The 18,215-nt window shown below is 40.3% G+C and overlaps 1 protein-coding gene across 1 annotated transcript in view; it reads right to left on the reverse strand.

The window, feature by feature from the left end:
* ZNF451 (zinc finger protein 451) overlaps nt 1–18,215 on the reverse strand; it is a 79,836-nt gene that overhangs the window by 25,381 nt on the left and 36,240 nt on the right. The window contains exons 6-13 of the mRNA XM_054023824.1: nt 17,706–17,856; nt 17,055–17,181; nt 11,977–12,139; nt 10,140–10,287; nt 6,205–7,859; nt 2,347–2,481; nt 1,184–1,314; nt 692–878 (exon numbers count right to left, since the gene is read on the reverse strand). Of these exons, the coding sequence (XP_053879799.1) occupies nt 692–878; nt 1,184–1,314; nt 2,347–2,481; nt 6,205–7,859; nt 10,140–10,287; nt 11,977–12,139; nt 17,055–17,181; nt 17,706–17,856 (2,697 nt within the window). The remainder of the gene's footprint in view (nt 1–691; nt 879–1,183; nt 1,315–2,346; nt 2,482–6,204; nt 7,860–10,139; nt 10,288–11,976; nt 12,140–17,054; nt 17,182–17,705; nt 17,857–18,215) is intronic.

Consider the following 18,215-nt stretch of genomic DNA (forward strand, 5'->3'; position numbering starts at 1 on the left):
TGCCAACTGAGATTTTTTCAAAGGCTTATAACTTGGCCAAATTTGGGTGGATTTTCACATGGACAGCTAAAGGCACATTCCTAACCACAACATCCACTCCCAGCCAAATTTAAAGTCTCTGCCAAAAGCATTTCAAAGAAAAGATCTCAAGAACCTTTTTTTCTTTTTTTAAAAAAACACAGGTAAAATATTTCCCCCTAGTTTTATTCTTGCAAACAGCTGAATTGTTTCAGCTGAAATATTCCAGAAGTATTCTGCCTGCAGCCTACACCCAGAATGTACAATGTAAGCCCAAATGGTTAAAGTTTGGCAAAGTAATATGCAACTGAAAACAGGGTCTTATAATGGGAAGCATTGGGCAACCTTAATAATAGGCAGTGTTACCAGTCCATCTGTTATCCAGACCAGTTCCCTCCAGATGTATTAGTGTGTGTGTTTTTCCAAGTTGAATCTCATTTTATTTTCTGTCCATAATTCCAATCTCTAGAATATGTTGAACTATTTCTTTCCTCATTGTTCATGCCTCCCAGTTAAGAATCATATTAGTAAAAAATGCAATTTTAGTTGTAGATCAATTCATTAAATAAGGACGCTAAACTAAAGAAACACTACGGGTAACAGTATAGCCATTGCTATCAGCAGTGATGTCTTTCTTTTATTGTTTGGATTCTACTAATTGTTTATGTACTACCTTTTGTAGTATCTGAAATGCTGTTTAGTAAGGCACACATCATATCTCCATCGATGTCATGAGGGTTTAGGATATGAGCTGTCCGCTGAGTCTTCTTAAACTGGTCCTCCAGTTCTAGAAAGCTTTTGTCTCCAGAGAGAATGGTGAAAGGAATTTGTTTGGGCAGGTGCTCATCCAGACGGCCAGCCTATGTGGGGGTGAGGGAGACGTTAAACTAAACGTTCCGTTACCAGATAGCCTTTTGAAACAGAAAACTCCTCTGCAGAAGGAGTTGTGTTTATATATATAATTATATAATTATATAAACACATTATATTTATAAACCATTTCCCTTTTTCTCTGGTCAGATCCACTATCTGTTCTTGTCATCTGAAGTTTTATTATGGCAATTTTAATCATGACTGTTTTATAATGTACACAAATATACCATCCCCATGCACCTTATCACCAACAAAAACACAAACCACAAAAATAGATAGAGCAATGACTTACATGCATGCAGAGTGCAAAGTCTGCTGCTTCTCTTCTGGTACCACAGCGTGGATGAAGGAAGAAACATCCAATCTTATTAAGGTAATTAAAGATTTTGCACTGTTCTGGAGGTTTCCAATTGCTGTGTCCTCCTAAACAACAAAGAATAAAAGATGCATGCCACCACATCATCATAAGCAACAGCAGTCAAACTGTTCAAGGAGAGGAAAATGACAAAACAAATGAATAGGTTTGAAAAATGGAACATCTTATTTCTTGACTAAACATTGTATAAAACTAAATACCATTCTATATTTCTAAAAAGAGGTTGATATATGGGGTAAACTGTATCTGTATGGTGCCTCTAATGTTAGTTTTTGTAAGAGTTATCTTCTCAGGATCAGAAGTGAAGAAAGTCTGAATATAGTTACCATACGTATAAATAGGTACATCTTGTGTCAAAGGCTGCCTCCCAACACAAAAAGCGTTTAACACAACTTATCTGAGGGTCATTATCAGAGGTTTCCACAAGAAAATATTAATATATTAGATACATTATTCAAATAAGGGATCTCACTATACTTACTATATAATATGTACAGTCTGTTTCAACATATGCCTAATAGAATTGGAGTATCTATTGGATATTAGTTTATGTCTCACATAAATCCACACATTCTGGAGTTTTCACAATCACCAGCTTGCGTACAAGAAAAGTTTTAATATTTTAAATAAGTTACAAAGTTACAAGTACGCAATGCTGTGAGTCAAGAGATCCCTTATTGGTAAGTGTGAATTGTGAAAATGGCCAAGAGGGATCGCACAAACCACTTTCTTTATCATTCCTTTCACAGCTCTCAGCTACACATTTAAGTCATACACAGAAGTCAAACTTCCAGTATGAGAGGGTTAGCTAACATTTATGTTTTCTCTTAAGGAAGTTCTCTAGCTAACAGGTCGCAATGCTCTTTATTAAATGGGTTTTTGTGTTAGTATTTTAGAACCCATCATCTTAGTTTTCTATAGGTGGCTGCCTTGTAAACACCATGTTGATGCAATAGAAGGTCCACTTTGGACTACAACAAGGATCCTGTTCTTTGCCCGGTATCACTCTAGGATGCTTTTAGTGTATTTATATGGGTTTCTGTTAAGCCCTCCGTGCTATTTTCTTAGATAATTTTTACCTTGAAAGCCCCAGACAAATGTCCCTTGGTTCAGGTTGGCTGGCAGATGAATGAAAAACCTTCCCCAGTTGTCTAAGTCCACCAGCACGATGTGAGTCATGGTGCGCAGATAGTCAAAATCTGGCAGTTCACTGTCTTCAAATGGATAAGAATATATATTTTAAAATTTACCTCTGTTTTTATTCAACCTGTACATCTCCAAACTCATTTGTGCTTTCAAAAGAAATCCACATAATTTGCAATTCTGTAAGAAATTCTAAGCAATAACTCTTAAAACTATAACATATAGTATGATCACCAAATGTAATTATTTTCATAGCAATTTTTTTGTAACCACTTGAGGTAACTTTTAGTAATCTGTAAATTTACTAGGCAGAGAACCACACTCAGGACTCTATATTTCATGCATGTAATAACTATTAGTTCAAGATGGAACTGTGTTCACGAAGCATAAAATATGCCCTTTTTATGCTCTATCAAACTTTCTACAAGACATTGAAGCTGTTGATCATTCAATTTAGTTTTAGAATTTACAACACAACACATTAAAACAAAGTTAATTTTTAACAACTGGCCAACTCCATGATCAGCAAAGACATGGCATATGAACAGGGAGTGTTGGTCATATTATAACAAAATATCTAACATGCATTTACAGAATGTGCATTTTAGCGGGCAAAGAAAAACCCACGCAGTTAATATAATGTAAGCTGTGTTAAGTTATTACATACAAAAAACTATGTTAAAGGATCATTATTAAGATTGGAAAGTCAAGCACAGTGCATGATCATATAATAAAGAACCTTATCATAACGAATACATACAAGCGGGCCCAATAAAGATTACAATAGCCTTAGGCTAGGTCCACACTACACGCCTGATTCGGCGGGTAGAGATCGATCTTCTGGGATCGATTTATTGCGTCTCATCTGGACGCGATAAATCAATCTCAGAAGCGCTCCCCCTTTGACTGCAGAACTCCTGCTCACCGAGAGGAGGAAGAGCTGTCGACGGGGGAGCTTGCCTGCGCTGCATGGACCCGCAGTAAGTACACTTAGTTCGATCTAGGAAACGTCGACTTCAGCTACGCTATTCTCGTAGCTGAAGTTGCGTTTCCTAGATCGATCCCCTGCCCCAGTGTGGACCAACCCTTTATTCTAGCATTTCCTAATGTTTCAGTGCTTAACTTTGCAATCTTAATAATGCCCTTTAACATAGGAAATCACCCACAAAAAGCTAATTAAAAACCTGCAAAACCAAATTCCATCATGTGGCTTCATCATGACACCCACATGGGCCATCAGGTTGGAACCTTAAAATCCACTGCACAGACTTCTGCCACATAAGTTAACAGAATAACTGACAGCTGAGTAGGTTTTCATTCTCTATGTGGATCAGCTACTAGAGGGAGATGACACAGACTTTGCCAACAGGTTTTACTGATATTTGCTAGACAAGCTGAGGAAAGGAGAAACTCTGGAATCTTGGATTCCACGCCAGGCTCTGCAGGGGAGTGTGCTCCAGGGGGCACAGACTCTTATATCTCTTTCCCTTAAGCTCTTATACCTCTTTCCCTTATTCCTCTTTCTGCCTTGTCCCCTCCAACTTGTTCCTGTCCCAGTCCTGTTTCTTCCCACCCCTGGCTGCTTGTCTCAGACCCTGTCTCCTCACCTAGTTACTCCTTAGGTTTCCCATCACAGGCCCAGTCTCCTGCCCATCCCATCCTAGTTTCAGCATCTGGACTCTGCATCCCAGTCTCCTTGCCACGCCACACCCAGTCCCCACCAACATCCAGATCTTTTTGTTCTCCTCCCTCTCTCCTTGCCCAGCCAGTCCCAAGTCACCTATCCTGGCTTCTCATCTGATCTCTCTCTTCCCTGACTCACCGCCATACCCATGTTCACAGTCCCCACTGGCTTCCAGTCCCAGTCTCCCTCCATAAACTCTTCATCCAGTTTCAGCGTCCCCCACTCCCACTGTGTACTTGTTCCAATCTCTTAGCCCAGCCAGTCCCAGCTACCACTCCACACTATGGCTCCTTATCAGACCTATCTTGCTTGTGTTTCACCCCACTGGTTCCTAGTTCCAGCCTTCTTGCCCAGCCAGTCCCAAATTTCCCCTTGTTCTTCATCCAATCATGGTCTTCCATCCCTATATTTCACTCCCTGGCTCCCAGTATCAGTCTTCTCTCCCCCAGAGGCTTCTTGTCTCGTTTACTAGATCATCCTCAGATCCAGCTCTTGTCCTCTCTGCATTTGAGTCAGGTGACTTCCTCCTCCACACTGCATGGATCCAGCAGGGGAGTCTCCTGCTCTTAGTTCAAGTGCCAGGACATGGACTCATCATGGACTGGAGCAGCCAGGAAATGCTGCTTTTTAAGGGAAAGTCCTGCTCATCCCTCTTCAGCTCTGTGCTGGAGCATGCTCGGTGCAAATAATCTCTGGGGATTTTAGCTCTGACCCAGTATCAAGTGTCGACTGAGCATGTGCAATGGCTTATAAATTGGCTAAATTTGGATAGATTTTCATGGGGACGGAAAAAGGCATAGTCCTGACAAAAAGGCCACCCCTTGGCTACATTTCAAGTCTCTGCTCAAAAACATGGGGGCATTTTAAATAAAAGGTTGCCAGAATTTTTTAATATGGCCACAAACTACTTTTCTCTAGCTTCATTCTCGGAAATAGTTACAGAATAATTTATCAGAAAAATTCAGCCTGAGGCACACAACCTGTACAGAAAATTTCAGTGAAAATGATTATAGTCTGGCAAAAGTTATAAGCAAATGAAACCAGTCTTATAATAGAAAGCATGAGGCAACCTTAATAATAGGCTGTGATACCCAGCATCACTGTATGTGAGTGCATGTGCGTGTGAGAGTGAGTGAAAACACACACACACACACACACACACACACACACACGCATAAAGAAAATAGAAAAATCTCTCTTACATACGTACACACACACACTTTGTATTCTCATAGGAGACCTTTCTTTACCCACCCTGGTCTTCCAAGGACTTCTATTCCCTGTGAGGACTCCACGTTGCAACCATTTGCCTTATCCAAAGGGAGGGTTTTGATAGGAATCTGTTTGGATCCCTTTACTGTTGGTATTTTCATGATGACAGGGAATTTTTAAGTGATACCAAGTGTTCCCAAGTCCCTTTTTATCTGATAATGAGCGATTCTGGGCCCAAGTCTCTCCAAGGGCATCTTCCACAGGGACACCAGCTGTTTGCTCATTTTAAAACACCACTTAATAGTAGGCAGGGTAGAGTAGTAATGCAGGTTATAAGTGGCTGCTTATGTACACTCAGGTTGGATAGAAGGAATGCTTTTCCTGAATGACATACATTTTGGAGTCAAAAGCTACCCCCTCTTGCTATGTGGTTCTCACAGCTTCCATGTGATTTTCCCTAGCTTTGACTTTACCTACTACTGGAGTGTCTTCTCCCTTCATAGAAAGGGTGATTGAGAGGAGAAAAAGAGGAAGAGCAGCATCTGAAGACTGCTGTCCAGTTCCAGCTAATTCCTGTGGTCAGTACAGAATTCCATGGTAAGCATGGTCCACAGAGTCTTGGTAAATTATTTGCATGGTACAAACAAGAAACAGATTTTATAAAGCATTTAATAATAAAAAGTTCAACTTTAGTTCTTGGGATTTGGCACAAGAAACTCACTAAAATTACAACTTTAAACATATAACTGAGTTTTCATTATTTCATATGTACAGACTGGATATAGGCGCATGGTATATTGACGTGTTCTGTTGAACAATTTCTATACGAGCATATTACAACTGTAATTTTTTCCTATTGTGCATTAAAAAACGAACTAAAGCCATAATTTCTACATACCTTCTTCACCAGGTTCTTCAGAACACGCTTTATTCTCACTTCTTTCTTTCCTTCTATCTTCTTCTCTCTTTAGAGAAGGAGATTCTGACTTTTTTTTAACTTTAGTTACATTTGCTGGAAACTTTAGTTTATCAGGCTTCTTGTCCACACAAGCACCACTGGCTGTAAAGTTGAAGACTTTGCTTTCTGATTCTGATCCAAAATGTGTTATATCAGGCTTTTGCAAGAAGCAGTGTTTATCATGATAGTGTTGATGGGCACTCACAATATCATGGAAATTTTTGTTGCATGCACCACATCTCACAACATACATCTCTTCATGGCTTTTCCTTGGGGTGTGACTTTTGCTGAGATGGTCATTCAAGTCTGTGAAATTTTGTGCCGTTGCTGAACAGAAGCAGCAGCGAAACCACAGATTGCCTTTTTCCAGTAGGGTTTTCTGACAATTCCGGTGATCTTCCTTTCTGTTTATTCTGGACATGTACTCTTCCCGGCAGCCGCAGGTTAGAAAGTCACCTTTTTCTAATAGTGTAATGTCGTCTTTATTTTTTATTGACTCTTCAGACACAAACATGTAATCTGTGCTATGGAAACCCTTATAGTGGATTAGAAATTCTTCCTCAACATCGAAAAAAAGATCACCACAAAGGCCACAAAAATATTTAACCTGTATCTCTTGGCTGTGCTGCCCTTGGCAGTGTCGGTATAGTGTTTCCACTTTGTGAAAATGCTTTTTGCACAAGCCACAGCAATACCTGTGAAACTGATGGCTTCCTAAAGACATACAATGTTGTTTAACGCTGTCTTCAGACTCAAACATTTCCTCACAAATGCAGCATTGCCATTTTCCTAAAATAGGACTTCTCTCAAGGGACTGATCCACAGGGCTAGGAAGACGCTCTTTCCATTTAATGGAGATATTGCACAGTGTGTCAGAAGAAGATGCCAGAGGTTCGTTCTCTAGAGCTTCCTGTTCATAATAGTAAGAATGTCCACCATGAAATTCAGTCACATGTGCCATAATGTTCTCTTCTCTCAGTAGGTCTGTATTGCATGCCCGGCACCAGAAAATGAAGTTAGTTAAGTGTGCTCCTCCGTGGAACCGACTCATATGCAGACGGATGATGCTTGAGTTTTCAGCAAGCTTCCCACATACAGCACACTTGTGACAGATTCTATTTGCTGACAAAATGTGCTTTTCAACTGACTCTTCAGTTGAAAACTTCAGAAGGCATTCACAGAACCAGGCTTTTATTTTGCCTGTATTGTCTTGATGTAGGCTTACTCCAGCCTCTTGATTTTTTTCTTCTAAATCTTTTTTCCTTTTTGAAATGGCAGACTCATTTTCACAGACAGGCTCACTCAAAGTCAGTGGTCTCTTAAGGAGTGAAGATCTTGACTGATTTATAATCTGCCTCAACTGAGATGGGTTTTTATTTCTTTCATTAATATGGCAAAACATCAAGATGGATTCTTCCATTGTGGTAATAATTTTAACTTTGTGTTGAGTTGCATGGCTATGCTGGTTGATCTGGCTTTCATCTACAAAGAGTTTGTCACAGTTTTGACAGTGACCTCTTGCTTTAAATATTTCTGCAACCTGGGAGATGCTCTTTTCCGACAGTGATACAGGACCAGCATTACGACAACGAGTTCTAAATTGGATATAAAAATGACATTCACAGGTTTAAATATTCCAAACTTTACAGATGTACCTACAAAGTGATCCTTTAAAATACTCCACAGACATCTCCCACCACTAACTACATAAATTACTAAGGAAATACTAGAGAGTGGGTGAGATAATATCTTTTATTGGACCAACTTATGTTGGCGAGAGAGAAGCTTTCGAGCCACACAGAGCTCTTCTTCAGGTCTGGGAAAGGTACTCCCAGTTTCACAGCAAAATGCCAGTACGTCCCTTGGCCCGTGCCGCTTCCAGCAGCTCCCACTGGCCTGGAGCAGCGAACCACGGCCACTGGGAGCCGCCACTGGCCAAACCTGGGGCCGCGGCAGGTAAACAAACCGGCCCGGCCCGCCAGGGGCTTTCCCTGCACAAGCGGTGGAACAAGTTTGGGAACCACTGGCATACACAGTTAGCTCATACGCTAAGGCAGTGGCTCTCAACCTTTCCAGACTACTGTACCCCTTTCAGGAGTCTGTTTTGTCTTGCATACCCCTAAGTTTCACCTCACTTAAAAACTACTGACTTACAAAATCAGATATAAAAATACAAAAGTGTCACAGCACACTATTACTGACAAATTGCTTACTTTCTCATTTTACCAAATAATTATAAAATAAATCAATTTGAATATAAATATTGTACTTATATTTCAACATATAGTATATAAGCAGTATATTCATTGTCTGTATGAAATTTTAGTTTTTACTGACTTTGCCAATGCTTTTTATGTATTCTGTTGTTAAACTAGGCAAATATCTAGATGAGTTGATGTACTCCCTGGAAGACCTCTGCATACCTCCAGGGGTACACATACACCTGGTTGAGAACCACTGTTCTAAGGGACCATTCAAGGTAGAGTGGCCTGTTAACATTTCTACAGTCATAGCACAAAAGTAGGGGTTGGTTACAAATTGTTCATAAGCCATAAATCCAGTGCCTTTCTTCAGTCCATGATTTTTAGTGTCTAGCAAAGTAATGAATTTAAGCTCCAAGACTCATCTTTTGAAAGTGTTGTGCAGGTTTCCTTTGAGGATGACGCTGGGAAAATCTTTCCCGGACCTGAAGAAGAGCTCTGTGTGGCTCAAAAGCTTGTCTCAATCACCATCAGAATTTGGTCCAATAAAAAATATTACCTCACGCATCTAGTCTCTCTAATATCCTGGAAATGGCATAGATACAACTACACTGCATAGAGAAATACTGCCCTTTTTAAATGCATATTAACAGGCCCAGTAGCTTGTCAAACTGTACAATGCCTACCAGTTATTTTTGTAAAAGTCACTACCCATTATAGAAAACTAAGTGCTCATTCAGATAAATGCCCCCAGACTTTTAAAAAATTGATATCATTTACTATTTATATTACATCAGTATTGAAATGTGGTACATACAGAAAGGTGCCCACTGAATATTCCACATCTAGTGGGTACTTTAAAAGCATCTCATACATTTTTAATGCCTCAATAGGCTTGAGAACGGTATACTGTTCTCCTTTCCTCCTGCTCCATGTGTTCCTTAGGCTCTTTCAAATCCTCTTACTGCTCCCTTGCTCTCTTTCATGACTTCAGCTATGCCACCCTCTGTGCTTCGAACAGCCTTTCATTTGCTGTCAAACAAGTCCCCTCCTTAAAACCCACTTTTCCAGGAACACTTTTTTTCCCCACTTCTCCCTCACCAATAACCCTCTTTTGCTTCTCCTTTCTTGAAAGACTGTCCCATCTTTTACCTATATCTTGTGTATGCTCTCTGGCTAGGAACACGTATTACTCAGTAAAGCACCTAGTAAGATTGTGGTATTATATATATATATGATTTTATGATTCTGTTAGTCTTAAAGGTGCCACAGGACCCTCTGTTGCTTTTTACAGATTCAGACTAACACAGCTACCCCTCTGATGCATGATTTTAATTTAAATTATACATAACACCACTTAGCTTTTGACCCATTTTGAAAATAGAGTATGTGTTTTCCAGATCTAAAACTATTAGAATCACAACCTCAAATACTTACAGCATTTCAATGGCCCTATGGTGCTCCCTGCCTCACCCCAGGCATTAGCAGTGACTGAAATACAATCCACCATCACCCCATTCAATTATCTGGGGAAAATGAGGAAAAAGGTGGAACTTGTGAGGCGTTTGATGCCTAACTACTGTACTGGGCTACTAGGTATTTAAAAACCTCAGAGAAACAATACATATCTATGCAGTCAAGTTCATTGTATATAGACAATAGACTCTCACAAACCTGAAGTGAGCTGTTAGCTCCATATGCGAACGTAACTTCTGGTGGCAGGATGTGCACTTCACTTGGAATGGGACCTCTTTACATAAAGCTATAAGAAGTTTCTTTGCATAAGATGGGAAAGATAAAGGAAGTGGTGTTCCAGTTTCACCTGCAATATGAGATGGGATAAAATGAAGCCACATATTTCAAAGTCAACATGTAGTATTTTATCTCGTAGAACACAGCTATTAACAATACGTTCCTTGCCAATCATTATGACCATGTCACCTCGTCCCATTTAAATTCTACCACTTGCTCCCTCTCCAACCCTTTTCAGATTCAAGCTTCTTGCTGCTATCATCAAGGGCCTTATCAACTCTCCTCCTGCTCTTATTAATGCATTTTAACTAAAAAAGGAATATAATGTGTAGGAAAAAAAAATACGCCATAATACATTTAACAAGCTTTTACATGTTTTGATTGTCTCCATCTCTCCCATCTTTCATAGTATTTCCTTCTTAGATTTTAAATGTTATGAGGCAGGAGGATTGGTGGGTATGTGTACAAAGTCTAACATGTTGCTGGCATACAGAATGAAAATAATATAAAACGAGTAGGAATAGTTTATGAAAATCTTTGTGGCCATCATTATACATCAAAGAGGCAACAAAGGCGATGGTTTTTCCCCCTTGCAGTTCACCTTTCACATATTTAAGTAGTAACAACCAATGGGAAGAGCATTTCCTGGCAGCTGAGGCCAGGCCCAGAAGCATTAACTGCCTGGCATGGAGGCCAATATTGCTATTATTAACTACAAAGATATATAAATTCAAAGAAGGAAGCTGAGTATTTAACTATTTATGTATAGAAATGTTTAAAGTTGGATTGTATCTGATGAAGGATATTGTCTCCTCTTTACATTATTGGTCTTTTCATGGCAGTTAAAGAACAGTAAAAAAACAGATTTGAAGATGGGTGGCGTGATTTTCAGAGGTGATAAACAACTGCAGCTCTCATGGGCCTCAAACAGGCTATTAATTTCCAATGGCCCATTAGATTTAGAATACATATGAGGGGTCAGTCAACAGCTTCATTGTTGAGTGGTAAGATTATATAACAGGTGACTGTATCAAATCACAATGGATTCCTTATGACCATATGAACCTTAAAGTGCAGTTCTACCATGAAAAATAACTATACTAATATGGTTACTTCTTATTCAACTAGTCAACTCTCCAGGTGTGTATTCAGAATCTTATTCATTTACTTTTGTCACAAAATACGTGTTTACTATTTGTTCCTTGTTTTAGAACTCTGAAACCAACACAGCTCACATTGAATGGACAACCGAATAATTTCTTGTGCATCAACATAACTCATGCCTAAGTTCCAATCTTTACACCTACGCACGTCTACTTAAGACAATGGAGTTTCACAGATATCACTGAGGGTCTGATATGGCCTGCTAAACTTTGTTACTAGTGGTGTGTGACTAGGACAAAATCCAACTTGACTTTTAGAGCCCAGCCTTATTTTGGAAGGTCTGCTAGTTTTTATATATATGAAAAATGGAGCAAATTTGATATGGGAATCAGGGAGACACACAGAAATATGGAATTCTAAAACGCCTTTTTATACAATCTCTGTCAGAATATAACAACATATTAACAAAACATTAATCTCAAATGAAGATAACCTGGTACATCTACATAGTTTGTGTATCTTTTCCCCAATTTCAGACATCCTAAAAGAAATACACGTTTTTTCTTTAATTCACAGCTGAAAACACATTCTCTCACATGTCATAGATGCATTATCAAAAGGACCTAAAAGATGCTACATTCAAATTACAACATACCACTCAATTTAAAAACCTGAAGGAAGTGATTCTTTCCAGACATATGTTGCAGGCATTCATCTCTTATGCTGAAAAGGAGGAAGCAGTATGGACATGCAAAGCACTGAATAAGCTGTGGAGGAAGATTTCTTTTATGCCCATCATCATCATCATCATCATCTATCTGAAAAATAAAACAAATCTGGTTAGTAAAAGAATCAACCTAATTATAAAAATATTTATTTTGCATTTAACAAACACACACATTTTAATGCATATTAGAGATTCTTTATATTTTTATTAGACTTTCTAAAAAAACTTGGGACAGAGTTATAATCACCATACTACAGTCCAAGTGAGATTACTAATTCAATGGAAATTTCAGGGGGAAATGAGTTAAAAGTTTGCTTTGACTTTACTTTTTTTTGTAAAGTCATATTATTGTGTAAATAGTATACGATTTATATTAAAAAAAAAAATCTATGGTGAAAGAAAGTTACGGTTGCAAACTCAAGCATTCAAAAAGGTAGGAAGTACACCTCTACCCCGATAGAATGCGACCCGATATAACACGAATTCGGATATAATGCGGTAAAGCAGCGAGGAGCCCCGGACCTTTTAAAGCGCCACCCAAGCCCTGCTGCTTTACCGCGTTATATCCAAATTCGTGTGGCGCCCTGGGCCCTTTAAATCACCGCCCGAGCCTGGCTGTCAGAGCTCCGGCGGTGATTTAAAGGGACCGGGGCTCTCCGCAGCCGCTGGAGCACCGGGCCCTTTAAATCACAGCCAGGGAAGATGGTCCAGTCCGCCGTACCGGCTCTACCGGTACGCCGTACCGGACTGAACCCAATATAACGTGGTCTCACCTATAAGGTGGTGAGATTTTTTGGCTCCCGAGGACCGCGTTATATCGGGGTAGAGGTGTACCAGAATTAAGGTTGGTCATTCAACCTTAATTCTGTCCCATTGTGGATTATAATAGTCTCTAATTACATGATCATATTATTTCCTCCTCCTCCCCCCCCCGGACCTCTACAACATTCAGTGCACAGGATAGAGGGTGTTCTCTGAAAGCTATACAAAATTTTGTTTTATCCTTGTTCAATTTTTATTGCACACTATTCAAACTTAGTACTCACTACAGAATTATTAATTTCCTCATGGTCTTTTCCATGGCACTCATTAACTATGAATGTTTCACTAACATTAATGAATTTGCCCTCAAGAAATCCTTGTGAGGTAGGAAGATATTATTCCCATTCCACAAATGGGGTGGGGTACTAAGGCACAGAGTTTAAAGACAAAATTGTCAGAAATTACAACTAATTTTGGGTGCTCACTTTGAGATGCACAGAGCTTGATTTTTCACAACTTAGCATTTTTATAGTGCTTTATATATTTAAGGTACAGCTCCCTTTAATTTAGTTGGCATGATGGGCATTTCTTCTAAACTGGCCCCAGAATGTTGGTCACTCAAAAAATAAGGACCACACAATTAGTGGCCACCCTATGAAAACTTTGGTGTGGCAGAGACAGGGGAAAAAATCCAATTCTCCCAGGTAGCATGAATCTGCATAAACCGCAAGACCACCCTGTCTCGTCCCAGAATCCCTTGCCTCATTCACTACACATCTTCCAACTTTTGCAACAAATGAAAGAGGAATTCTACAAAAAACCTCATTCACTACACAACCCAGATTTACTCCCTGAGCGCCATCCATTCTGTGCACTGAATGAGGCAGGGCTTCTGATCACGTAATTAAAGGGAGTATCAAAATGCACAAGATACGGAGGCCAAATTAAGGTTGCACAGGCAACCCCTTTCCCTCACCGCTCTAGATTCGCATCAAGCTGCTACCACTGCATGCTGCCTAGGCAACAGGGGGCACTGCGTGGACAAGAGAGAGCGTCTCCCCAGTTTCAGTTCCTGTATCTGGCATCACAATGATTCTAGGTGGTTGGGAGGAACAAGGAAAATCTTGTTCAGTCCCTGCAAACCTGAGCAAAGCATGCCTGTGCAACTGGCATCTAGAATAGTAGAAAAAAATTTGAAGGATCATAATTTGGCCAAGTTTTGGTACATTCTTAAGTAATGCTGTGGATGTTGTTTGTGACTTGATACAACATGCTATTACGCTTAGAGAAAGAAGAACGCCGGCGGACTCAAAATAAGTGGTAATACATCAAGATAACTATCTCAAAAGTCTGAGCAGAAATTGTGGCTTCCTTGGATCTATTTGCAAAGGAGATGAACAGCCTGGGTGACATTCGAAATTACTTAATCTTATCCAAGTAGAAGGCCAGCACTCTTCTAACATCCAGGGTACGAAAACTGGACTCCTGCAGAGTTGTGTGGCTTCAGGAAAAACACTGGTAGATGAATAATTGGTTAGGGTGGAACTCCGAGAGAGCCTTAGGTAATAATGTAGGATGTGGCCATAAAGAAGCATTATTTTTGAAGCATTCTGTACAAGGGAGGAGGGGGTGGAAAACTGGAATCAAGACACTAATCTCCCTAACTCTACAGCTGACATGATGGCTATTGAAAATGCTGTCTTCATAGACAAATGGAGTAGAGAGCACGTTGCCATACGTTTGAATGGATGTTTAATAACAGGTAGTTGAGTGCCAGGTTGAGGTCCCAGATCAGGGTGGGGTCTCTAGTCTGGTGGTAGAGTTCCTGACATCCTTAACAAACCTAGACGATACAGGATGAACAAATACGGAAAACCCCTCTACATCAGATGAAAGGCTGATATTACAGCCAAACGGACCTTAATTGAGCTAATAACCCGATTTCTTCAGATAATCCAGGATGACTGAAAGAGGCATAGATCCAGGCAGGAAGTGGCAATGACAGCATGAATGGGAGAATCTCCTGTTTCTGAAGGGAAGTAATACGGGCTGAATTCTTTCTAGCATTCAATAACTCCTGTTGCACTTCCTCAACGGAAGAGGATTTTAACCCTGCAAACTATCAAGGAACCACACCCAACGCTGGAGAACTGCTAGATTGGGGTGAAGCATGTGACCCAAATCCTTTGAGAGGTGATAAGCAGTGGTCTTGAGAAGTGGATGTATACATAGGTGAAGCAGGTAAGGGTATCACGCTTGTCTCAGCTAGGTTGGATCTATAAGCAGAGTCGGAGTGAATGCAAAGAACACACTCTGCTTCCAGGACAGAAGGAACCCCCCACAAAAACAGCAGCTCAGACCTTCTCTTGAGCCAGAAAGAGGACACTTCTTGTTCCTGGAGGTTGCATAGAGACCCAACTTCGGTAGACCCCCCCGCTCTTTGAAGGACTTGAGCCTCGGTCCAATTTGTAGTCCTGTGAGAAGTGCCTGCTGAGAACACTAGCTGTGGTATTCTGAATGCCTGGGAGGTAGACTGCTGAAATTTGGATCTGATGAGCTATGCACCAGTTCCATAGCTTCGGTGCACAGAGAGGGCAATCTCCTCCCTGTTTCTGATGCACAACACGCAGGATATGTTGTCTGTCGTGACCCTGATTGATTCGCCTGATTGAGGTGGAAATGGAGGCAGTTGTTCCTGATAGCCCAGAGCTCAAACATGTGGAGATGTCCTGAGTTGTCCATCTGCCCTAAGTCATGAGAGCACTGAGATGAGCTCCCCACCCCAACAGTGATGTGTCTGTTGTTCAAGTTAGTGATGGAGTTGGGCGCCAGAAGGGAACACCTGCACAGATGTTGAGTTGATATTTCCACCAAGCCAGGGAGTTCCTCACCTGTAGAAGAACTGTCGCATGTCTGTCCAAAATATCTCTGACCGAAGAATAGATCATTCTGAGCCAAAAAGCAGCAGACTTGTACCCTCGCACGTGGGTCATGTGTCCCAGGAGCTGAAGACATTTCCTTACAGTGGTCTGAGGACTCCCCTGAATTGTCTGTACCAAATCTGACAAGATTACAAACCTAAGAGAAGATAGTCCCTGTCTATCGAAGTGTCCAAAGAAGCCCCTTTATCTTCTTTATGGAATCAACATGGATTTTGTTACATTTAGCTGAAGACCCTACTTTTGGAACAGAGCAAGGGCCATCCAGGCGAAAGACAGAACTGCTTCGTAACAATGGGCAATGTCTCTAGCTGGCAGGGGCAAAAATCAGCCAAAGCCAGGACTGTTGTTCCTTGGAGAACTTTCTCCAGCTTTCTCCAGTTTTGACTGGACCTTCCTTTAACCTGTGTTGACGGGCTCTTGGCTCCAACCCTCCCCTCCCTCGCAGTCACCTCACCTCAGCTTTACTCTGCACATGTCCCCTTCTCCTCTCCTCCCCTGCCCTTCCTTTTCCATTTTTCTGATCCCCTCCTAAAAAATAAAATATTGTGGAACTAACATGACCTTTGGCACCTTCACACTGTTCACTCTGCTGCTGAGTCACACCCCCCCCTCCCTGTGCTGGACTGTTTTTTCTGTTTGTACAGTACCTAGCACAAACGGCTCCTGATCCATGACTAGGGCTCTTGAGTGCTAAGATGATATGAATAAATCAATAAAATGAGTGTGGGAGAAAGACTGGGACAAATGACTTGCTTAGTTTTTCCTCATGTACCAAGCCAATTGACTTACATTCAGTAATAAATTAATACTAATGAATTCTTTGGAATTCCTTCATTCCGCAGACCAAACTGAATTCAAGGCCCAATCTAGTGGGATACAAAGGTCAATTAGTGGTGGTCCATGGAGATATCAGTGGAGTAAGGATAGATAATATCAGAATCACCATAGTTGCTTCTCTTTTCTGTTGTTTTCCCTCCTTTTTAGGAGTCTGCTTCTTCCCCTTCCCCCACTAGTCTGTACTGCCAGCATCAGGAGAGATGGTGCGGGAAGGAAGGTTTCAAGACAGGTGAACCAACTTTCACACCATACTTGGAATGCAAATCACAACTTAACAATTAAGTTTTATGGCAATATTTATAGAAATGTTTTCAGGATAATTTGAACTCTAAGAGACACCATCACAATAAAAATTCTGTAAGTTAGGAAGGTTCAGTGAACCAGGGGCAAAGGTAGGTTAAAATGCAAGATTATCTGTAGCTACATAATATTCAGTCAGGTGAATACCTATCCATGAGTTCTTGCCTTAGATAAAAGGTGATCACTATACTGCTGTGAGGTGACAAATCTTTTGCAGCATACCACACAGGCAACAGCATTAGTTGGAGGTCCACGTAGTGTAATTGCTGGGTCACATGGAGAATGATCAAACCTATAAAGAAAAAATTCCCAACATAATTAGCCCACTCTGTAAGTAATATAACAGGGGGTTTTGAGAGAAAAGACTTATTGTGTAATGTAACATTTGAAGAATCAGGCAAAACCATAGTCCAACACTGACGACTTTCCATTAAAGCAGTGAACATGACAAGACTATTTAATATATAGCTTCATTTAATATTGGCCATGTCAATTCAAATATTTGTCAAAGATGTGGTCACAATGGAAGTATCTTCATTTTAATGGCCAATTGGAGAGGGAAAAAACAGAACTGCTTAATCAGGGGAAGAAACACCCATTTTGAATTTGAATACAACTGCAGAAAGAAATATTGGAAAGTTCCTTGCATCAAGTCTGCAAAACATCTGTAATAACACACTGACATCCTCTCTCCCCAAGGAACATTGGGATTACAGGGCAGGATGACAGAAATTTGATGCAACATAAAGCACAGTGCCCTAGAATTCCGACGGCTCAGTGGTGCTTTTTATTCTGATCTACGATAAATGGCCTTACCTTTTCAGGTGACCTAACAGAAGATGACCATTATCAAACTTTCTGTTGCAGTGCATTACAGGACATAAAATGGGATTGCTGTTGATTGGTGTTTGGCCGGTTCTGTGGGGCACAGCTTTTCTTCCCATGTTAATGGTGCCTGGTTTGAGACCTACATGGTAGAACAAAATACCTAAGTACATACAATTTTGATTATATTTCAGAAGACATTTTTTTTTAAATCAAATATCCAAGGACCAGATTATACTGGCAATACAATACAAAGTAGCCAAGCTGCACAAGAGGAAGTTTGATCTCTTTAGGGTTTTTTTAATCCCACTACTTAGAAGATCAGTTTTACATTTTTTAATTGTTATGAGAAAAATGTGATTTGTACACTGTATAAAGCTAACCTCTATTCAATTTACGCCATATGATTTAGTAGTGTTGCTCTTTGAAATCTCCTTTGAACTTCCTTGTGTCTGAAGTGTACTTACCAACACTTACATTTATATAGAGACAAATATTTCT

Source organism: Malaclemys terrapin, chromosome 3, assembly GCF_027887155.1.
Source record: "Malaclemys terrapin pileata isolate rMalTer1 chromosome 3, rMalTer1.hap1, whole genome shotgun sequence".
Classification (NCBI taxonomy): Eukaryota; Metazoa; Chordata; order Testudines; family Emydidae; genus Malaclemys; species Malaclemys terrapin.